Consider the following 24383-nt stretch of genomic DNA (forward strand, 5'->3'; position numbering starts at 1 on the left):
TCATAAATATTATATTTCTACCATCTCTCATCTCTCATCTCCCCAGAAACTCATTTCAATATGTCTACACATACGCATGCATACCCCGTCAAGCTGAGCCACAAGACGGCCCGACGCGAAACAAACCAAGAAGACAGGAGGCTGAGCAATATGTTCATTCTCAACTACCAAGTATCAGCTATGAACCAACTATCATCTTTAAACTTTTCACTTCCAGCTTCACCTTTAAACTCTGACTTTTAACTTTTGGCCCCCAGCCCAACTCATCTCATATCCAACTCACGAACTAGTAAATCAGTAAATCAGTAAAATCAGTAAATCAATAAATCAATAAAATAAACCAATAAACTCTATTCCATCACTACCGAACCCCTAAGATACACACACACGAACACCTTTCCCCAAACAAGTGAACAAGCCACCTATCTACCTCCCTAAATAGTAATAATCACCATTACCCTCGCTTACAAACAAACAAACAAACAAACACACAAACGGAGATCTCAGCCACGCAACCACGGAACCACGGAACCCCAGAAAAAGAGCGAGAGTGAGAGTGAGAGCGAAAGCAAAGTTTAAAAGGTGTAAGTTGACGGTTGAGACGGTTGTCAACGGTTGGGAAGGGGTCTTGTGATTTACATGTGTGCGTGCGTGCGGCGGATAGGGTATGTAGTGTATACTAAAGAAGAAGAAGATAGGTTGTGCAAGGACCAAAAGGTCAAAGTTAAGTTGGAATAAAGTTAGCGTGGGTGATTGAAGGATCGATGATGGGGATTGGCAGATGTTGTAAGTTTGGATAACGTGTGGGTTTTTTTTAGGGTTTGAATTTGGAGAGTTGTGATGTACTATAGGTAGGTAGGTAGGTAGGTACCCGAAGAATAGGCTGAAGGTTAGCTGGTCATCGGATCTGGATTCGAGAAATGATGAGGGAATTTGTTGATGGTTGGAGATGGAGATGTAGATATGAGGTATGTTTGTATTGTATACTGTTTTGTAAATATTTGAATATGAATATGGAATATGAATTATGAATTATGAATTAAGGATTATATAATGAATGAGCTTTTTCTCGGCCCTTCGCGACTAAAAATAACAACGGGCTCGCTAGCGCTCTCCGTAGTTATTTTTGAAGCTACTTAGAACTTACGCCTACACTCGTACTGCGCAGCTTTTCTAGGAGTAGAATTTGAAAAGCTTTTTATTATTGATTCTTTTCAATGGGAAATTTGAAGCTATTCAGAGATTAGAAATGTTTTGAAAGGGTGGTCTGTGTACTGGCTTATACGAGGTAAATTCGATCTAAACATTCATTGAATAAATCTAATAACAACTAATATAGAATAGCGATTCATATCACGTGATCTGAGAGCATCGCTCCTTTATAATCAATCTAAGCTTTTTTTTTTATCTCTTTTCTTATATATCTCGAGTCTTAGAATTAATTAGAAATATTTCTTTCATTCTTTAATAGCTTTCATAGCTTTCATAGCTTTAGAAGCTTTAAAACTTTAACTTAATCTTTTAATTAATTTATTTCTAGAGTAAATAATCATTTTCTAATAATAATTTTTTTTAAAATGGCTCTTAATCTATTTAATATTTTGTCTTCTTAGATTATATTTTATAAATTACTAGCTCTCAGTTATTCATTTATTAGATCTTTTAATAGATATAAAAGCATTAGTTCTATATATAAGACATTCGTACTTTTTCCCGACTAATTAGCTTCTAGTTATGAAACGTATTTCAAATATGTATATTAGAATGATTATAAAATGTGATATCTATATCTATCATCATATTTCACATAATACATTAATATATCTTCCGTCTCCTTATCTATTCTCCCTTTAGTCCTAAAACACCTCGCTCTGTAACACAGTGTATTCCCTTCCCGACTCCCCTGCACCTAACCCCTGCGAAATCATCACTCCGGACTCCAAACTCAAAAATCAACATCCTACTCCATATTCTCTCAGCCCATTCATCAAACATCAAACTCAAAATACTAAACCCCAGCGCTCGACTCCCATCGAACTTCCACATTCACATCCGCAAATACAAATCCCCATTCCCATCTCCTATCGCATAGACCTCTCTCGGATGACCGGAGATTTCAATGATTTCCAGAATCCAGAAATAAAGTTTGAGGATGGAAACTCAATATTAGTCGGTACTTGGATTAAGATAGTGTACCACTGTGAGACTTGGATGAAAGAGCGGACTTTCTGCAGGTACGTACTACGGAGGGTTTTAGGGGCGTTGGTATGTATTGTGATCTGATACTGTCCGTAAAATGAGTATGCTTAGAAAGTTAGAGATTATGCATTCCCAAGACATGGTCCCGTAGAGCCCTGGCTCCTATCAAATCCCCCCTGAGTGTCTTCGCATACAGGGTTTTCCGCACCAGCATCTTGTCCGATGTTCTTTACGTCAAGATGAACATCAAGATCCCTCCCATCATGTCAAGAAAGATGTCACCATGCAGCGTTTAATTCAACGTGACACAACCTACCGCCGCAAGTTTGGCGCTCAGATGTACTCATGCCCGGTCTGGAAACCTCCCAATCCATGTTTACAAAAGGGACACCCGGGGTGCTTCAGGGCTGGGATCGCTCGCAGACGGAGTTATATATCGGATGTAGTAATTTATCGCATCGTGGTACCCGATCATCTCGCGCCTCGGATACTCCAACTTTTCTTGGCGGAGATTTATCATCATCATCATCATCAAGAACGTCACGGAGATGCCTCCGTCTATCAAAAACCTTACTAGTACAGTATTTACAGGACAAATGCTGACAGACCGTCAGCATAAGCCGCCCCACGGTAAGCACTGAACCAAACTTTGGGGATGGAATGCGCATGGATTTTCGCATTCTTGGGTCGATTGGGAAATTATCAGAGAAGGTAAGCTTACGGCTCCGTGTTCCCAAGAAATTGATTACAGCATTATTGAAGATATATGTGTTGGGTTTCTGGATATGGTATGAGATGATACGTGATGACATATCACTTACTGCGTTAGATTCCAATGTTTCGCACAGACCTTCCGCAGCACGGATGCCAATGCTCGCATTCTGTAAGTGGAATGATGGATGGGGCCTGGTCCTTGACGGGAGTCATCATTTGATGAAGACCAGAAACAAACGGCTGGCTCTAGCTTTTGGCACTACACAGAACTCTGGATGGCTATCAGTGGGTAGCATGGAAGGGATAGATACGATAGATCCAATGATATATTACAGTTGGGATGTGGATGCAGAGTGATGATGATGCGATACTCAATCATTCCCCCATTCTTCAACACGCTGGATGTATCGTGCGATACCCAAGGTAGGTTTAGGTTACGAGAATCCGGATATAAAAACCCTAATGTAGAAAGGGTGGTATGGTGCTTGGGCAGCCGGGAAGATAACAAGCAAGTACGTACGTATACTTCCGTGACATTTCGTCTAGGGATAAGCGAATCGTAATTATATAAAGTATAATAATCATCAACTCATTATAATATATAATCATAATTAAAGTGATTATATATTTAAATATCAAGTAGAGATTTAAAAGTTTTTAAAGATTTTCAAAAGAATCTACACTTACATAAAATTCATACTTGTATCACACATATTACATGCTATATATATTCTTAATGTGATAATTTAGTAATGTAACATCGTAAATTTCATTCAAATTATACACCTTGCTCATCCCTAATTTCGTCTCGAACGTTCGATAGAGAACTAACCAGCTGAAACAAGGGGAACTGTAATCTCGATTGATTGGTGCGTGTCCACTATCGGTGCGAAATGGAGGAAAGGAGGTAGGTGGAGAAGCGATAATGTGACTTTCTGTGTAACCATTGGCTTTTGGCAGGGAGATGATGGCTGATAAGGAAAGAATGGGGATGGTCACGGGAAGAGAGATAGGAATTGGCTAGTGGGAATTGATAGACCACAGGCAGTGATTACTGATCGATTGAAGAAAATAGAATGGGAAAAGTTCGGGAAATTGTTCGACGGGCTAGATGGAAGGATATAAATGGATATTTCATGGATATTCATGGATATTCATGCTTATTAACGCTCATTGATTTTCAGCTTATTCGAGAACAAGGCACAGAGATGGATCATGAAAGAGAAATGCTACGTAGTGATGATTGAAAGGGTATGAATGTATAGGAGAATAAGGGGGTTATCGAAAATCATCAATATCATTTGATTATCCTCATTCTCTCCTTCTCTAACATACCCATGTCCTCTGGTCCATAAGCACACCGTTAGAAACCCCAATCCTACCCTCCACAACATCCTCCCCTTTCATCCCTATCCAAATGTCACCACCTCAGTAAAAATCCTTCCTCCACACCCTCCAACCCGAATCTGACACCCCAATCCGGACCGACCAATATCCCACTCGGCCCGTGCAGCTGAGAAATCATCTCACAGAAGTTTCGTTCGTCAGCTTCGACCCGTTGCCATGCATTCATATTCGGTTCCATGGGATCGGGTTCAGCTCTCGACTTCTGTGACTGGTGCTACGCAAAGCTTGGGATGAATGGATAGGATGAAAGGATGGGTAAAGTGCACGGGATCTGCTGGGCCCGTAGGCCGTGTATGTGTGCTTTCGGGTTGTTTTCGACATGCTGAGGATTTATGCAGGAGTCGTCGTTGCATCGCAGTTGGGAATGGTGGTTGAGGTCTTGGAGGCATGGCATGGCATTTTTTTACGGGGGAGAAATGCAGGATTCACCCTTTTGGTGAATAGTTTGCATACGGCCAATCTAATTATCTTGCTAACGGAATTTGCTCACAAGCAGACTGTAATGAATTCGTTCGCGTTAACATTCATTCAGATTGACATCTGCATGGCGCACTTGACTAGGTAGAGATCTCGCGTTGTACGAGACTGTTTTGTCGGTGTCCTGTTTATCCTGCTCCCTGGTGATCCCAATTACTCCTGTCCTGTACAGTAATTCCATTAGCTTCCATGATTCATTTGCATACAAGTGCTTACTGTATTGTGTACCAGTACTTTGTTTCGAATGATGAAGTGAGTTACATTAAATATACATTAGTATGGGGATGCGAGCAACAGGAATGGGGGATCGCCTTCGCTAATTCGGTCTCGAGTTCCGACGCCGATGAGCAGTGTCGGTTTCGACCACCAGAAGAGAGTGGGATTTGGGAGGGGACCTTGTACGATGAGAAACTAGTGGTGAGCTGGAAATTACCTTATGCTGCTGCGTTGTCACTGTAATTAAGTATACTCTGTATAAGCTTTAGAACGCTAATTGATACATGCGTGAAATTGTAGGTTAATGTAGCTGTGGAAATGAGGAGCTGGGTGATACAGGAAAGTGGAGGGCTGGAATGTATCTACCCGTGTCCACGCCACAACCCCGCATTGTATGGGTGGAATTTGTGAGGTAGGGATGTTTTGTTATTCTTACCAATGCCAAATAGTTGAGAATACTAAGATGTTGGTGACAGGGCAGAGAAGATGTAATGGATGATGTGTATGTTACATGAAGAATAGAACATTTGGGTGATCGGAGTTGAAGCTCGAGAATATAGATTCGTCTAACCTTTCTAAGAATCAGTAGAAGTCCCTACCTAGTAGTACCCTTATCAATGCAATCGATGCAATAAGTGCACATACAATGTAGAAAAACAAGCTAAGTATAAACTAATCAATAACACCTTTCCCATCCCTATATCAAGAATCTTCAACTAAACCCCGAAACCATCACTCACTAACTTGCTCACTCACTCACTCACTCACTCAATCACTCACCACCAACCACCCTCCACCCGCACATCTTGGCACGCTACACCCAATAACCAAAAACCAAGAACAGCATCCCTATCACCGTACCACATGGCCACGGGATCACCACACAAACCATCTGCACGCCCTCCACGAGTCACCAGCGTATCAGCATGGCACTTCTCACTCCAACCCTCTCTCTCAAGTTTAATAATCCATCACTGACTAACACACCATTCATGATATGAAAGTAAAACATGACCAGTTGGATGGGAAGAAGAAAGTATCAATGCGTAAAGTTTATTGGATGGGAAAGTAGGTTGAGGAAGGGAATTCCCCGAAGTTATGAGGAGCAGAGGTGGAATGGGGATGTGATGCGTAGGTTTTAGATGGGGTTTATTGTCTAGGTAGGGAGTAGGGAATGTTGCTATCATGGAATAGTGCTTTCCATATCCCGTTTATTGATATACCGCTTTGGGTAATAAATGGTTATTGAAGATATAACTTTAATAATATCCATTTCATTATTCCATCCCATCCCACCCCATCCCATCATCATCATCATCATGATTCTCTCTTTCCCTCCCTCCCCCCTAGCAAAAACTCTAAAATCGCGCCACAAAATCGTGACGTTTAACCTAGTCTCTCACTCCATAGTACTCTGTAAATAGGCAACATCAACAATCCAACACCCATGTCTCATCCGGAACCAAAATAGCAAGTTGTCAATCAATCAATCAACACCCCAAAATCAACATATCTCACTAACCTCCAAAGCACCCCTCGTATCTCCAACGAATCTGCCCCCAATTCTTCACACTTCTTCACCCCAGAATCAATCTCACACCTCGCTCGCGGTATGCCTGGCGGCGCATCCGTGTATCCCGATGTTGCACCAGCGCGATTTCGCGTATGCATCTCGACCGTTTTGATGAAACGGCATGTGGGTGGTGTGTGAGTGAGTGTGAGACGAGGTGGATGATGGACTTTGGATATTGAAGTTGTGGGAGGTATGTGAGGGGTCTGGGGGTTCTTAGAGGAGGAAGAGGGTTCGGGATTTAAAATTGAGGTTGGATATTTAGCGGTGGTTTGAATGCTATTTCTTATCAATATCCTATACGGGATAGATAGATGGATGAATGGATGGGTAGTTTAGAAATCGATAATTCAAAGCCATGGTAGAATTCTCCGGTGCATTGCATAGACTATACTGAAGATTAATACTGCATCATATGCTATGATCAGCATACACCCAAAGTCTTTTGTCTTTGTTTTCGATACTGAATCTAGAACTTTTCGTGTTCGTTTCGCACACACACACACATACTATTTTATATCACAGCATAGCATAGCAAGGCCTCGTAATCATACTTAATGCTTGCACAAGAAAGACAGAGGCGGAGACGGGGAGATATTTCATTACGATACACACACCTACACAGATAATACATATCGGATACGGAAATATCGTATACAGATGTAGACCGGATGTGAAGAATTCAAGTCTGTATGTAATGTAGATATACATATCTATAATCAACACATCGTCGTAATTCACCTTCTCTCGCTTCCTTACTTTCCTTCATTCAATTCTTCCCTCCTCCCATCCCTAAGCTTGCATACTAGTTACTCACCACCCAATTCCAGCTCCTCGCCATTTCTCCCTCCTCTTGCCGATCAACTCATCATTCGCTTCGGACTCGACATCTCTATGCAAATCGTTCGGAATGTATATTACTCACATGCTGTTTTCGCCTACCAATACGACATATGCCGTCTATTAATTCTATTCTAATATTTCCTCTGGATCTCATCTCCTATCTTCCCGTTCCGTGCACACAATTTCTTGAATGCACCAACTAAGTAGGCAGGTGTCCAAGACATCACACGTAAAAACCAAACACATCTAGATTACCACACTACCCACTACCCATCACATCACTTCACCATAATACTACCTCTATAACCCCCCAACCCAAATCTAAATCTAAATCTCACCCCCATCACAGCCTCTCATATCCACACCACACGCCTCTCAAACCGTAAACCGTAAACCCCATCCCAACCCTCCTCAACCAACCAACCAACCAACTTTCTCACATTACACTAAAGATGAGAGATTAAAAACCCAACATCACAGACCCATCTAGTTCTTCTCGAAAACTCACCAACTCACCAATCCATCCAATTCCCGTTTCCTTCATCCACACATTCACATCAAGATAGAAACTAAGAAAAAGCCCTCAGCCCTAACCACCAATCTCCTACATCTCCTCCAAAAATCATCCAATAATATTCCCGAACCCTAGAAGAAATCTAAGAAATCTCATATATTTCAATATGCATTATCGTGCATGTATGCGTATGCTCATAGTCCACGCCCGGAATTTTGATTTTCAGATTTCAGACCGGTTGAAAGTGGCAAGTATCAACTTTCCGCTTTTAGTCAGTGTTATAATCTCGTGATGCTACTGATATCGTATCGAGTATGTGCGTATTCCAAATAGTAAAAGCGCACACGTAAACAGGTTATGAATGTATCCACCCTCTGAATTATGTCTCACTATGACTCTGCGATTTATCCGTGACCAAGTCCCTCGATCAAACCCTCAAACCATCAAATCAAGCACACCACCCTACAAAGCCGAACAATCCGGGAAATCAACATCCAAATCCAGATCAAGAAATCTAAGGCCTCATCCATCCACACATCCATTCCTCTCAATCTCCCAATCAAGCACCAAACAAACCCAAAGCGCCAAAAAATTCACACCCACTAACCCAATCCCATCACTCAGCTGCCAACCCCGATTGTCAAAACCCCGTCGCCAAACCCGCTCTGGTAATCCGGACTCGGGGATCCGAATTCTGCACCTCTATCCGCGTTAGACTTTGCGATCGGATAGATGCATCCTTGTAAATATAACTTTATATTAGTGATCGATGAAAATGATCAAGATCATACCATGAATCATGGGCAAATTTTGAAATGCAAATCCCATATCCCATATCCCACAAGGGGAATTTAGAACACCAAAGTATAGAAATAAAATTAGCACAATACCTCAACATCAAATGCTTCCCTTCCCACTAGCAGATCACTTTTCATCTTAGCAACCAACTCTCAAAGACACCGAACCCTACACCGTAAACTCCGCTCAGGCTCCCGTCTCAAAAACTCTCAGACTCCCGCTCCCGCCAATAATCAATTAATTAATTAATCAAATCAATCAATTACACGTGCACTAACCGCCGTTCCCTTCCCTCTCATTCATCCATCTTCCTACTTCCCACTAAACCAAGCTAAATTTCATTTAATCATCTCCGCGCACACGGATACCTTTGGGAAAATCGAAAATCGTATATCGACATACCAGACTAGACAAACTCCAATATTCCTGCATGAAGAAACCCCCAGATCCCAGATGTTAAGCTAGAGCGAGAAATAAAGCTAGAAATAAAGCTGAAGGAAGCCAAAAGCTAAAATGTAAACTCAAATTCCAAGTGACAGAAGTCAAGACACTAGTCTCAACCCTGATCCCCAAACAAACCCACCTCTTCACATCAACACCCCCCACTTTTCCACTAGAACATCATGCGTGAGAGCGCCAAATTCTAATGTCCTTGTGAAAGGAAAACTCAATTCCGCCTCTTACACCATATGCGTTTTTCTGGAGATGTAGACCTGGCTTTTGAAAAGTAGATAGATACTAGTTCCATCATGCAAAATAGAAAAAGAAAAGGAAGAAAAAACCAAGAATCAAGATACACTACCACTAGGCTCATTCCTAATTTTTCATCTCGCGTCATCCTACATGCAACGCATAACATTGCAAGCATTTCTTCTCCAGAAACCACAATTTTCTCTCGAGGTTCTCTCAAGCTCAGCCTAGCTGTCCCAATAAAAACTAAAGACACCACCTACGCTACACTCACCAGCTTCCCAGCTTCCCAATTCCTAATCTCTAAGCTACCCAGCCGGCCTAACCTACCTATCCAACATTATCCCTTCAAAATCACAATGCTGCAAAAATCAGCACACTTTACTCGGAACTTCCCGGTTTCCACCTTCGGAGTCTGCTGATCTTCCCACCCCTCCTCTTCATCCCCTCTCTCCCAGAGTCCCAAACCAGAGAATGATCTGTGACCAACTTCCGAGATCAGCAGTACCCGAGGTCTTAGAAATCCACTCTGAAAAGATCCGCACTAGAAAGATGGTAATGATTTCTTGAAATATTCAATATTAATCCGTGATATACTTAGCGCACTATAATATACAATTTTTTTTCTTATCATCCAGTTTCTCATATGTGCAAAGTGGAGTATACAACCTCTCTTTTTCCATTTATTCAAGGTACCCTTTGTCCAGCATGATCATTCTAATCGAAGCATCTTGAATGCCCCGCAAAGTCCCAACAAAGGTCACCATTGAACAAAGTAGGTACACAGGCATGTACTTTTAGTTCCAGTAACCTCTCAACTCCACCCATCTTTTCTCAGCCTGAATAGTCTTCAAGCACCATCCCAGAACTCTCAATCCTTCAATCAGCCTTCAAACCAATACCCGAAGAAACTCCGCACCCCTCACTCACCGCCCCTCTCCTGCCCCATTAGTCACTCTGTAGTTCCGAATTTACGATATCCTATCAATGCACTTGCCACGATCCAGTCCCAATCCACTAAACCAACCTCCACCCAAATCCACCGCCTGCACGAAACAGTAAATTCCCGCCCGTCACACGGTCGATCCGATCGATCAAGACACCTACTCAGCTTTCTTCAGGGTTATTCGAGGTTCTGTGCTTCTTGCTCGCTTCACGATATTCTCTCGAAGCTTTAGATAGCTTCGTGGAAGAACAATTAGAACATGGACTATCCTTCGAGCAATCCATTTCACTCCAAAAATGGATCTTCAATAGCCATCAATAATTCACTCTGCATTTCGCAACTGCTGCAAGTAGTAAACTGTGTCCACAACCTAGATCCTTCAAGTTCTCGCCCCTCGCATTGTACCCATTTCTTTATTGTTTTGTTTTGATAGCTCCAAGAATGGAAAAATCAAATGCCGTATTCTTAAAAGGTCGGAAGTCCAGACTCAGTAATCCAACCTCAAGTCAAAAAGTCCGAGTGTATATCTGTCATGCCCAACTTTAAATCTCCCATACCGCTCTGAAACTAGACATTATAAATATGGAATTGTCGTTGCAAATTCCAAGAAATCCAAGTTTCTAAACCGGCTTTCTCTTGTTTCCATATGTAGCCATCCAAATTCCAAATATCCGCCCAAAGGCGCTGCCACCGCACCCGCAATTGTAGGGCTCTGATGCTCCTTCATTTGCCAATATAGACCATGATATTTGATGCCTACAAGATCCAATAACAGATATTGGTGACCCGAGGTTGCCTGTCTAAACTTCAGGAGGATAATCGAGTTACCCAAGGCATATCTTTCATGTGACACTTCGCTGCCGTTGCTGTGATTGATTCCTTAGCGCATCAATTTCTTGTTGTAATGCACTGAGGTCTGCTAGGATATTGGTATGACCGCTAGTAGAATTGATGGTATTATTTTCTTCGTATCGTGAAGTTTGTGACATTGAAGAAGCGTTAGAACTTCGTCGATATTCGCCACTGACACGAGTTGAAGAGGCAGGTGTGATCCGAGATACATCAAGGCTGTTCCGCGCTTGGCGAGGACGTGGTGGCGGTGGTGGTCCTTGAAGAGAGGTGCGTTTGGAAATATGAGGACTTGGAGGTTCAATGCTGTGTATAGATGGTGCTCTGCCGTGTTTTGAGGAGCCTCTTGTTGGTGGTGGTACAGGTAAGGACGTCGCAGATGGCGGGGAAGATACGTGTTGTAATTGGGATCGAGATATACCATGTTTTCGTGTGGGAGGTGGAGGTGGAACCTTTCCACTGTTAGATCGAGGTAGTCCAGATTCGATTGAGTATACCGATGTATTGTCTTCTTCCAATCTCGGTGAAAGTCTTGCGGAACTACTTCGACTCAGCTTTGAGTCGACAAGGAGCTGGCTGTGTCTTCGGGTAACGGGTGGTGGAGGAGCTGCCTTTCTTCTTATTGATGAAGATGGAGATGGTGGTTCTGGTGCTTTCCCCGCAGACTCTCTATCAAATGGAGATTCTCGTTCGGATTCACCACTCTCACGAGGTGGTGCTGGAGGTAAAGGTTTGTTGAGATCTGTCAAGGAGCGATTCGGCGTTGAAGTCATAATAGGAAAGTACTGAGGAGTTGCAGACATTGACTGTGGTGGAGATAAAGGAGAAACGACTGCATTTTCATCCCTCAATTCCATTTTAATCAATTTACCATGATGTCTCGAACTCGGTGGAGGTGGTCTCTTCTTCACGTGTAATGATGAGGAGTCAGACACTGCCCTTCGTACTTCATCCGGCTCTGATATTTCATGTGATGATCTTGGTGACTCTTGATGTGGATCTTGTATTGATTCGAATATCGACTGCCGTGATAGAGAAGATGTTTCTGTACTGCTGCTTCCCTCGTCGCGTAATGCATGAACGGGAGGGGATTGCAGCGGGGTAGAAGATCCCAACCCCGCATTTCCGGTCATCAATAGCCTCTTGAATGCATCCACATCCATAGAGGCTCTTGCGGGATTCGTGAGTTTTGCAGGTGCTATGCTTGATGCATCTCGTCCTGAATTCTCCAACGTTTCCAATGTTTTTGAAAATGGGTTCAGGATGCGAGTCTTTGGAGTTTTCTTCTCTTCCTCATCGTCTGAAATATCAGATTTAATCGTTTCAAATGGGTCCTGCTCGTCCTCTTGAGATCTTTGGAGTGGAATTTCGAAAGGTACCAGGTCATCCCCTATAGTAGATGTAGAATCGGGGATCGAGGGAGATGGAGGTGGTGGAGACTGGACTCGAACCCTTTTGGGTATTTTCTTTGGCACATCTTGTCTTGCTGGATATGTGTATTCGGGAATCGAAGTCGCAGATGGATCCAATTGCGTGAATTGATTGACAACAGGTATTGAAGAGGACGATGCAGTTGAAGGTGCGAAGGGTCCTTTTCTTCTGAAAGGATTAGAAGATGAGAAGTCGGCAGACATTTTGTTGTGATCTACTATGAGACATTCAGTATCACACTGAAGTGGAGCTTTCAGGTCATACAAGTCGTCTTTCCATTCTATTTTGAGGTTCTCGTGAAGTTTGTATTACTCCTACCACCGGATTTCTCGGTCGTGTGTTGTTTGATTCTAGATGATGCTTAAGGTTCTTATCGTTTAATTGGTCCGTGCTAGCCCTGTCGGATGGAACGCAGCAGTTCAAACGATGAAGCTGCGGTGAATTAATGATATTCAGACAATGTCCAGAAGATAGTTCATCAATTGTATCAATGAAACAATTGTATGTCGTCAGCGATGTGATGAAGTGTGGAGATGGCTTAAGTTCAGACGAACTACTGATTGCGGAGGGCGGAATTGTCCATAGTCCGAGGGTTCGGGGTTCATGACTGTAACCTGCCAAGCTTCCTTTGTTCTCCTTTCAACTATTAGAACGTACAAAGGAACAGCTACTGAAAATAATCAATTGTATTATATGGTTGAAGCAAAGGATGCAACAAGAAAGGCAGATGTTTGAGGCGAGAAACAGCCCCTGAGTGGTTCAGTCTGCTAGGAAGAAGTCTTCGCTACAAGAGAGGAAGACATAATTTCATCTTGATATCAAAGACCTTTCATTTCGCCCATTCGACGCATTGTAAAAATGTGCAAGACCTCAGGTTCTGCGTACAATCAGTTAAAGCGTATTGTGTCTTCTGTCTACTCTGTTTGCGGACTGAATTTTAAGCCGTCTCACATCAATCTTGAAGTTGATTATGCCTAAAGAGATAATCTTATGAGTACTGTGAATGCGTGACTACGCAACAAATCAGTCACATAATTAGTCATGCGATCTATGAATTTGAAAAACAATGGTATCAGTATACCAAGCCGAACTCGGCAGGCTCATCCATTCAGAACGCGAGGACTCTCGAGTTCGTGGATGAAAAGTGCTGCTGTGTCATTAGCAACAGCCATGACTTGCACTTGAGGTAAGTCTGATCTACAGACGGCCTCGACCACGTTAAACAACTACGTCTTCTGGTTCAGCTAATAACCTTTCATTGTGCGCTGCTAAAGATTTCATATGGAACTTCAAATACGCGCCAGGAAGTGGGGGGGCATCACTTGAGTAGTCTCTTCAGTGAGGTGCCTGGTGAAGTAGCGTCTTTTGCATCATTATGAACAAACCAGAATAAGCCTAGAAATCTTCTGGGAGAATTCCTTGAGGACTCAAAGATAGATTTGTTCATCTAGAAAGTATGGAGCCTTCACGAATGGAAAGTCGAGACGTCAACTACACCAAGCGACAAACCTTCCTAGTGAGAGGGGCATGTGGATTTGGAAGTCATCAGTAGACGGCTAGGCTAATCTTGTGGCTTTTATAAAAGTTCACTTGAGCCAAAGACGTTTAGCAACCAGAAGAACTGGGCATAATCCTAGCTTTAGAATTCTTCCAGTCACCTTGCTCATTGTGAGCTTAAAATGCGTTGTTTCGGAAGGTCAGTAGGATTACCATGATTCTTTCGAAATTGTTTTTCATTGTGATCAATGGGGATCATCAATAATGATTGCAACAGTTTCACATCTCAGAGCTCAAGTGTCAAAGACTTTGTTTATAGATTAACTTTTTTGATTACTCGAGTGGAATCAACAACCTGAAAATGCCGGAAAGAACCGCTTGTAACATCGTTCAACGCTGTTGAGCATATGCTAAACGCCCTTGACTCATTTTCTGACCATCCATTACAGAATAAATACCAACGCCTGCTAGAATCAAGTCGCTATCGCGATTCACACCCCTTACTGTGTACAAAACAATCCACATCCAAAAATATTTAATAGAATCATGTCCACGCTCCAGAAGTACCAACGGTCTCAATTGACGCCAGCATAGGTGCGGGGAAGCCTGGTGGTTGGAGGGCCTAGTCAACTTCACAAACACAATTTATAGGTTGACGCGAGATGGAAGAGCGTCCAACGTGGCGGGCTGCCATGTTGGATACATATCCACAAAATCGCAAACAACCGATGCCATAGTCAACACCAGATCTTCCCAGATGCGTAAAAAACCCGTATTGACACTCAAGATCCAAAAATTAACCCAAAATCTGACCTGTTACCAGAACTCCCTCTTACAACCACTATCTCAGGAGTCAACCCAATAAACACGACCAAAGAAATTGCAAACTTGAATGCACCACTTTTCACCCCAGGATAAATCAATCCTCGGCGAGGTAATCATCCAGAGTTGGAAGGCGGGGACCAGTTTGCCCGAGTGTCCTTGTAACTACTTCTGGACCTCTAACTGGAGCTTTTAATCGTAACTGAAGAGCAGCTTCCCGATTGGCCACACTTGAATTGTGTGGGTATGGAGCGAGGAAAATCTGGTTCGGACCTCCTGCAAATGGTTCAAATTGCACTGGATGTTGAACTGGATGCTCATCTTGATATTGATCTCGTTGCTCATCTTGACCTTCATCCTCGTCTTGATCGTCTTCTTGATCTTGCAACTTTGGTCTCTTCGATGAGACTTGTTGGTTAATGTTGCCCATGTCAGCAGTGCCGTCATTCCTCGCTCTCTTCTTGGTGTTTGAAGTTGGAGCTGTCTGTGGCGAGCCATGCTGAGCTGGCAATAGTGGTCCATTGGGAAGGAGGTGACGCTTGTGGTGCGTCAGTGTTAAGTGGACGTCGAGATCTGGAGCGACGACCAATACCCTGTGCATGTACGAGTGGATGTCGAATAGCGGGAAGTAGGTGACGAGTCTGTGAATATACAGGCGGAAATCGAGCCACTTGAGGAAGGTGTGGCTTCATATTCGCCTTATGTGAGAACGATGTGCCTTCATCGTCACTATCATCATCATAATTCTCCTCAACCTCCCTCGAGCCCCGCTGACTTCTAGATGGAGAGGTAGGCTGAGAGATCACAGTTCGTTTATTGAAACCATCTGTTCTTCTACCTTGACCCAAAACACGTTGAGCATTAGAAAAAGCTCGTGCAGTTTCAGACGGGGAGCTTTGTCGAAAGGGAGAATCGGAACGCAACTCACGACTGTGGTAGTGAGTTGGTGGTGCAGCATCATCGCTGTAGTCGAAGTTCGACTCTGAGCCTCCCCAAATGTCACCGCTGCCCCCACGGAGATGAGAAGGCCCACTCATCTTTGTCTTCTTGCTTGGTAGACACATCTCTTCATCTGTCTGGGACTCATTGCTGTCTCTCTTTTTGTTCTCAAGAGTTACCTTGCTGCCGTTACCAAGCGTAAAGATCAGTTTTTTAAGCGGTCCTTTGGAAGTGGGGGAAGATCTTTCACTAGGCGTGACTGATGGAATATTCTCAGCAACTTCTTGTGATTCATCACCAGCGGGTTCCTCGGGCCCATCCCGCGGTCTTACACCTCTAGAGTCTCTGACAAGCTCAACTGCTCGTCGGTCTCTGAAGTGATAGATCTGATTCTTCAAAGCTATCTCAGATCGAAATGGGGCATCACGGTCATCCTTCATTGGTTGACCGGCGGCAGACGTCTTTCTTCCATCTTCGCCTGCATAAGAAGCGCTGGCATATAATTCGCCAGCGAATTGTCTCTTTCCGCGGAAATAGTTGTTATAGTTGGTTGTGACCAATGCCCAATCAACATTGGCCATTAAGCCACCTACTCCAGGTGCAAGAAGCTGGATCTCCAGGAAGTGACACAGAGCGTTCATCTCACTGAGCGTGTACTTCCATCTTCGCTCGTGCTTTGCCTTGAAGGCTCGAACTAGGATCTGGCTACGCCACTTGTTCAGACACTTCACCTCTTTTGCGTTGGCCCAATCTAACCTTTTTGTATATTTGTGGGTAACTAAAGCTCGAGCAGTTACCACGTCGTGCTCATCGCGCTTTTCGGTTCGAATCTTTATGGTCAAAGCCTGTGGCTGTGGAGCTCCAACAAAGATTTGGGCTCGACTATGAGACGCTTCGTCGATGGCAACATGGCCAGATGGCATTTTCTTGGCCTCTCTTTCGATGGGTCCATAACTGCTCGAAGCCATAGTAGATTGACCATCGGTGTGGGCCGAATCTCGATAATGATCTGCGATATCATCATCGCTAGTAGGATCTTCGGCAGGATCCTCAGTTGACTCTTCAGAAGACTCTTCTTCGTCTTCATCTACAGCCACAGCCTGTAAGAAAAAACAATTAGTATGCCAAGTCTTCGTGATACATATACCAGTGGATGTTAGACTCACCTTTCCTTTGCCATTTCCTAAGCTTCCCGCTGTCGGGAGTGGACGGTAACTTGGTGATGTGACCGAGTCGGCAGCAGCACTTATGGCTGACTCATCAACATCGACAGGTGCATCTCCATGTTCTGATATAGGCTCAGAGGCTAAACGGGAATGTGCGGCCTCAACAGGCCTGGAAGCAGGGGCTATAATAGGCCCTCTAGCTTCGACGGGAGAATCACCAGATACGGTGAATTCAGAATCTGATCGAGACTGAGACGACGACACTGGGCTGCTGGTTGGTGTTACAGCACCCTTTTCTAATCGTCCACCACGAAGACCTACTTCCTTGAAGTCTTGATGGTCCCAACCTCCACCCCTATATTTATAAATATATTGGCGCTTAGCCTCCAATTCTTCTTCCTTGAATTTGGCCTTTTCAGCAGCCAAAGAAGCCATAACGGCTGCGGACAGTGGTTGTGGTTCGGTAGTCTCTGGTTTTGGCGGACTAGGACTGTGCGCCCTCTTTTGTTTCCTAGCTTGAATGTTGCTGGGAGTATTATGAAGTTGAGCTACCGGCGGATTGTCGGGACTGATCAGCCGAGAAGATTTATTGTAATACTCTTTGTTTGAGTGGACGGGGGGTGGAATTGGCTGTCGCGTGGCAGCGCGTGGGTTTGAGGCTCGCGTAGAAGACTCACCTACGCCGCTATCGTCTTGTGATCTTTCAGATGCAGGACCTTCGGAAATTTTCGATGACCTGGGAAGCGTCGCAGGAGTTGTATTCGAGGTTGAGTTCTTTGATCCAGACTGGAGGTGACAATTAGCTTCAATACATGATACTTTCACTTCAATTGATGTTTCGGAAATCATACCACTTGACCTGATGCTCTGGTCTTTCGTGCCGAGGGCTCATTTGCACTGCTAGCATCCTTTTTCTCAATGCTAGCGCCTTTTTTATTTGGTGGCTTATCCTGGTCATCTTTTGATCTGGAAGCACAAGGAGGTGCCATTGTGAACTATTATTTATAGATGTTTAAAAGACGAATGTAAATGACAAATTTAAATGAAGTTTTTGTACATGGGACAGAAAGCTAATGTGGGAACCTACTCAAGAGAAGGCAACCTGATATGAAGAAGGTGTATTTAGTTGTGGTAGAAGTTTGTTGTCTATGAGGAAGAATTGATGTAAGTACTGAGAACTTCTATGTAATGAAAAAGAACAAGAGGTAATTATGGTAGAAGGATCAAGCACTTGAAAGCTAATTTGAGGTATCAAGTACTGTACGTACTAAGCCTCGCTTGATGTATTGTATATGAGTTTGAAGATTGCTCTCAATCTAGCGGAGTAACGCCTTGATCAATATCATTTCGTGGAACGTGAAAATAACCTTATTTCTCCAAAGCTCCCGTACCATCGCCGATCGAGCCTATAGCGTCGCAGTTTATGTATAATAGTAACCCTTACGATGAAACCCAGGTACCTGGTACTTGCCCCCCGCATTGTTGATGCAGTACAGTGAAGATGTGTTGATAATCTCTGTATATATACCCACATTTTTATAATGAACTAGCCACTCAGGGGTGGCCGTTCCATTGAAATCTCAAGCCTCATATAATGTTTAGCAATACAATGATAGCCTTGTGATCTGCGCTAGATAAAAATATCAACTAGTTGCTTCCAATTCCAGATTCTGGAGTAAACAATCTTGATAATTCATTAAAATGGTTTGATATAAATGCGACTTCTTTCACATGTCACATGCCCTAACTTGAACACCCTTTGAGAACATGACTAATTGCTAAACTATTCGGGACATTTTTCCAACTATTAGGATTCCTCGACATTGTTCCTGTTCTTTAAAAAGTTGAAATGAAGCAATGGAGCGAAATAATTCCATTTTGACATGGACTAGTGCGCCTATACCCTTTCCGTATCCCTTTTGAGATTGGAATACACCTGCAGGCTTAAGACTCATTAAAATAATGGCATTTCCAGATTCCCCATCTCTACAGTTTCAACTGCCAGTCCATAATAAAACAATAACAATGTTGGTTGATCAAATTAGCAGTCAGATTAGTCGTTCTTCTCGTGGAGCCGCGATATCTAGAAGTATTTTCAACTACCTTCCCTTCTTACCTCACCGCATATCTTACATATGACATAAAGCATGCTAACCTTTGAACTTCAGAATAAGCATCTGACCTTGGATTATCACTGAACCCTCTTTTGTCTCGATATTAATTCGACTGTTTCGGATACTCCCTAAACATAGAACGAGTTCCGAACTACTTCAATGAACACAAGACAAGTCGAGGAACCATATAAAGAACAATGGATGGTGTACATTACTCAGGACAGAGAAGACTCTAGATCTGCAAAGGAGGAAGAATAATGACTTGTTAGGTAGGGTAACAAGGAGATGAATCTCGTATGTTAGCACCAGGACATCCTCACATGAATGAAGAACAGGGAAACAAAATTGCTTGTCTATGCCACAGGACTAGGGCCGCCACTAAAGATTGAAGGAGGAAGGAAATTATAATTGAATATCAACTGCAACTCGTCCGGGCGGGGGCATCGCGGGGACATTGTATCTAAGCTTGATAGGTGATTAGAAAGTAATTACTGTACCTTGGAACAAAGAATTGGACTGAGGTGTCATGAGCTTACAACCCAGTGTGTAGAAGGTAGCATGAAGGCTCATCTGATAGTGAGCAAGAAGAGAGGCGGCGCGGCTACGCCAAAGTAGTCCTGATACGGAATAAAAACGCACCAACTTCACATCGTGCGCACAGGAGAACAAAAAACGATGCAAGATGGAGCCAAGATTAGTAGATACATTCCTCAATATTGCTGAAAAATAGCGGGCCGGAGAGTCTGCAATAAAGTAAGGACTAAGAGATATTGAATTAGCCACAATTAGGGAGTAGATGGGGCATCAATTACTTTTTTTCATTATATAAATATGAGTAATATGTCAAAGAATTTTGACATACAGCATAAATTGACTCAAGAATACTGTGCATACAAACATACCACGAGTTTATGTCACAAACAAAGGATAGCACACATCCATGCGTCAATAATGATGCAAACTGGATTGGGGATCTAATCAGCATCTAAATACCCGAGGGAGTCATGATTTACTTATACCTCTCATCCTTCATTTTATTTGTGCGAACGTACAGTATGAAATAAAAATGCCAATATTTTAATCTCTCCATAAGCTGTTCAAGTTGTGTTGACTACTGTCTATGTTTGATAGTGAGGAATCTTGAGACAAACACAATCTCTCAAGTCCCTTGTGGTTCTACCACTTCTAGAAAGGCAAGGCAACTGGAGGGACTTTCTCTTCTTTGAAGGATAAGATAATGTAACACTGAACAATCTCACGAGAACAATGACATCATAAGAACTCGAACTCAGAAGCTGTACCATTCTAGCCATTTTCAAACCTGCTTAAATTCAAAATTTACCATTGACTTAACCCGAAGATAGCCGTAGAAATGAGACAGTCTGTGTAAGATTAGAATCTATTATGCTATACACCCACTAGTCTTCATTTATGATTCCATTATTATGAACAAGTATCACTTTTACAATGTAACCACTGGGAAATGAATAATCAAATTCTACAGTTTTTTATCTCACACTCAAAATTCCTCTAGATACTATGAAAAAGCACAAATTTCGGCTCACCATATCACTAACCTATGTATTGATGGAATGAAGTTGATTATGAATGAAGTGAATAGCCTTTTTTGAAGCTCCACAATGCAGTTTTTATATTGTTTCACCACAGAAACAGATAGATTACTGATGGTTTCCCCATCACCTTTAATTCTGCTTCCAACTGCTCAATCGATGGTAGATCTAGCAATAAAGAGTAGAATCAGGTCAACAATGTTTATGCGAGGTCATGTTGAAGAGTCACGAGTTCAATAAGTGTAGTTTTTGGAACTGATGGTGAAGAATAGATATTTACCTGAAGTTTGAACAATCAAAAAACCGCAAGGCTTCGTATCTAATACCCATTAAGTATGGTCCCATTATATAGCTTTGTCTAAGTACAAGGCTACTACTATTAGACTTAGATATTCTCATCCCAAATATCTATGTTTAATTACATATTAAATGAGACCTAATGAACTCATTACTATCTCGACCATACCTAGCCAGAGCAATATTTCTTTGCCGAAGTATGCCCAGTTGTTGAACAAAAATAGAAGATAAATAACCAACTCGAACTTCCCAGGATATAATAAAAACAACAGCAAAAGCAATAGCATCAACAATAACAACTGCTCTCTGGATCAACAAGAATATCTAGCTTGAGATATTTTCAATTCTAGGTGCTACTCATATCATAACAACCGTTTCTTGGGGAAGAAGATCAATATCAAGACTTTTGCGAAAGTGGTCCAAGATATTAGTACGTTAACATTCCCTTCTTCCTGTATTAACTTAATATCTTGTCCATGATATGAGTTTATCTCATTGTCTACAACTGTTAAACTTTTTGATTTTTCCTATTATCATATTCTTTACAAAGCTGAGGAGTCATCTGATGAACCTCTCTCCTGCCAGAAGGAGCAGCAGAAGCAGATGACAGCACGTATCCATCGCAACACCGCAACATATAAGACTTCACCATTGACTGGTTCACAATAGCTTCAGTTTCTCAAGCATTTTACTTCTTCATTCCTATTGATCTTCCCATAATACTCTTCTCTAGAATTCTGCAAGGAGTTAATACCTCAGAGCAAGTCTGCCTGCAAGCATACTAACACCTCTCCTTGTCACGGTCACTCAATCGCACATTGATCGCATCGATTCATGCCAATTTCCTTCTTGTCATCATAGAAAGATTATATGACGGAATCTGACTGCTTAGCTCCCCAAGAATCATCCTCAATTATAAATCAATCTCCGCAAGCATGAAAGACGTCTGATCCTTTGGAAAAGTGTAATTAGTGTTTTACTCTTTTATAACAGTGAGTCTTTCAATCCACTATCCTATCACTTCTTTCAAGATATTGGGAGAAGATCTATGAGAAAAGCATGAACTATAGTTCTTTCATCCCATTTTTGTATTCTCTCCCTTCATTTCTCCAAATACGGTGGTGGAAACATATGATAAATTTTCCGAAAGAGAGATTCTGACAAGTACACAACAACAGGAACCTTCGTGATGTCTCCTCACAACAGCACTACGAAGCCTCAAATATTCAACAAGCTCCCAGAGCATCTCCAAGAAAACCCTACCTTACCTCAAGTGAGAACTCCAAAGAGGCCCAGGCTTGCCCCCAAACCTCCTGAAAATATCGACAAGCCTCTCGCCACTACTATAACGCCTGAAAGTATTGATTCAGAGCCCTTGCTTAGCCCTGGCCATGCACCGGGTTATTTACAATGGAAAAAGGCTCCCGCGCCCGATCTAGCTAGTGAAACCGAGCAGGAGAAGAAACACCGAGTAGGTTTATATTCTTCACTTCCTTTTCCTTATCTCAAACTAAGACGCATTAGCTAAACAAAAGACACGCCCCGAAGGGTAAAAGAGGCACGCGCTGTATTGACGACGGAACCATTGACCGAAGCCATGCAATGCTTGGCCAACCAGATCCCTCTAAACTCGTAGTCAGGTTCAAGACTGAAGAAATCAACGAATTTTCAAACAAGCCGATTCACGGTGATGTCGAATTTCGATACGAGGATGATTCGGAAGGTGTTCGAGTAGATTGGAATGACAAACAATCTCTGCATGCACTTAATAATTGGCGAAATCAGGTTATTCGACGGAACATCGGTAAAGTCTATGATAACAAGGATTTTTGGACTGTACAAGAACAGAAGATTCTCACCGAACTAGTTCGGGATTATGTCAACGCCAAAAAAGACATCGATTGGACGCAGATCGCTAATGATTACAACTCCTCAACTGAAAACCTTGAGCAGGATAAAGGAACGCCTGGTGCTCCGCGGCGATATCATTGTAAGAGTTACGATCAGACTCCCCGGGAAGCTCTCTGTATCTCTATACCACTTCGTGAGAGTCGCCAGATACCCAAACGGGATGATTGGGTTTTACGCCAAGAGATGGGTTACTTCCTCGCCCCCGATGCTATTGCAGTGATGGAAATGCTGAGAAGCAGTGGTCTTCCGCAGAAAAATGGTCATCCACCAGCGAGGACTCGCCACGAGTCAAGCCAATTAGGAAAGCTAAACAAAGATAAGGAAGCTGCGCAAGGATCTTTCGATGAGCAAGAGTGCTCTTTTGCTTCTTCTACTTATGAGACCGATCGCTCCGTAGTCGAAGCATCGCCAGAATTGGCTCCAACTCCTCCACTCCGTCCTCTTACCCAGCCTCGGCCACTTCAACCTCGCCAAAAGGCCATAGTTCAACAGAAATCAGAGCCACCTCGTAGTCGATACAAGAAGCGCAATGTTTACAACGAAGAGAAAATTTACGATAAGCCATCAACTAATTTGCACCGTTACTCGACCGGTTTGAACACGAGTCAAGGACCTGGTGATAGACGACAAGCTCTTGATCTTTTGGCTGAGCAGGCGGCAATCTTGTATGATCATCTGCCTGAAGAGTCGAAATGGTCAGGCCCCAGACCTCTTGTACCCACTATTACACCTGCTCCTACTGCACCTGCGCCTGCGCCAATCAGATTTAGACCTGTGACTTTTGGTCCCGTCGCGTCTACTCGCAATAACCCTGTTCGAATGCCTACTGCTCCCATGGTGCCTGTTTCTAAAATGTCTTTCCCCGGGACACCCGTTCCATTGGCATCTGATCCTATCGCAACGAGAAAGAATTCCGCAGAACTCGGCTCGCACCAAATGGCTTTTCTGCAGACACCGAATCCTCCAGCAAACCCTCTTAGTCGAAGCTTAACCCAGCCACGACCACTTGTTCCTCGTGTTCCTGATAGGGAGATCAATCGTCGAATGAGAGAAACAGCTGGGAAAGAAACCGCTGAACTTAACGCCAAGAAACGCAACACTTCCGAGCCAGCTCCTGAGAACTGAACAAGCCATATATCTGGTTTTACTCAACTTCAATTTTTCTGTACTCAAACTTTGCTGCATTGTGATACTTTCCAATAAATTTAAGCCTTCATCCGGGTCAGCCTTTTGGACTTTGGACTAAGTCTTTTGATCGGTTGGTTGTTCACTCGCTTCTGATTTTTTGTTTCGGAAGCATTTCAAATACTTTATTCCCTTAATTATAGGGTACTTCTTAGATATTTGGTGGTTGGAAGTGACGATTGTTACAAATTTTGCAAGCTAAGATAGATGTTATAAAGGACTCAACT

At 42.9% G+C, this 24383-nt stretch overlaps 6 protein-coding genes across 6 annotated transcripts; 3 read left to right on the forward strand and 3 right to left on the reverse strand.

Annotated features, from left to right (window-relative positions):
* Positions 1-60: 60 nt before the first annotated feature.
* EAF01_001533 (uncharacterized protein) lies at positions 61-243 on the forward strand (the record flags this gene model as incomplete). Its single annotated transcript, XM_038909783.1, has 1 exon — positions 61-243. One exon carries the CDS (start codon positions 61-63, stop codon positions 241-243), a length of 183 nt encoding a protein of 60 aa, XP_038774595.1.
* Positions 244-2600: 2357 nt separating this feature from the next.
* EAF01_001534 (uncharacterized protein) lies at positions 2601-3079 on the reverse strand (the record flags this gene model as incomplete). The annotated part of the gene is made up of 2 exons (XM_038909784.1): positions 2601-2757; positions 3021-3079. The coding sequence occupies 2 exons, from the start codon at positions 3077-3079 to the stop codon at positions 2601-2603; spliced, it is 216 nt and encodes a 71-aa protein (XP_038774596.1).
* A 1560-nt stretch (positions 3080-4639) lies between these two features.
* Positions 4640-5256, forward strand: EAF01_001535 (uncharacterized protein; the record flags this gene model as incomplete). Its single annotated transcript, XM_038909785.1, has 2 exons — positions 4640-4763; positions 5075-5256. 2 exons carry the CDS (start codon positions 4640-4642, stop codon positions 5254-5256), a joined length of 306 nt encoding a protein of 101 aa, XP_038774597.1.
* A 5960-nt stretch (positions 5257-11216) lies between these two features.
* On the reverse strand, positions 11217-12857 carry EAF01_001536 (uncharacterized protein; the record flags this gene model as incomplete). The annotated part of the gene is made up of 1 exon (XM_038909786.1): positions 11217-12857. One exon carries the CDS (start codon positions 12855-12857, stop codon positions 11217-11219), a length of 1641 nt encoding a protein of 546 aa, XP_038774598.1.
* A 2213-nt stretch (positions 12858-15070) lies between these two features.
* Positions 15071-18067, reverse strand: EAF01_001537 (uncharacterized protein; the record flags this gene model as incomplete). Its single annotated transcript, XM_038909787.1, has 4 exons — positions 15071-15511; positions 15579-17012; positions 17079-17864; positions 17930-18067. 4 exons carry the CDS (start codon positions 18065-18067, stop codon positions 15071-15073), a joined length of 2799 nt encoding a protein of 932 aa, XP_038774599.1.
* A 4182-nt stretch (positions 18068-22249) lies between these two features.
* Positions 22250-24096, forward strand: EAF01_001538 (uncharacterized protein; the record flags this gene model as incomplete). The annotated part of the gene is made up of 2 exons (XM_038909788.1): positions 22250-22531; positions 22585-24096. The coding sequence occupies 2 exons, from the start codon at positions 22250-22252 to the stop codon at positions 24094-24096; spliced, it is 1794 nt and encodes a 597-aa protein (XP_038774600.1).
* Positions 24097-24383: the final 287 nt, after the last annotated feature.

This window comes from Botrytis porri (genome assembly GCF_014898465.1).
Source record: "Botrytis porri strain MUCL 3234 chromosome Unknown BPOR_002, whole genome shotgun sequence".
NCBI lineage: Eukaryota > Fungi > Ascomycota > Leotiomycetes > Helotiales > Sclerotiniaceae > Botrytis > Botrytis porri.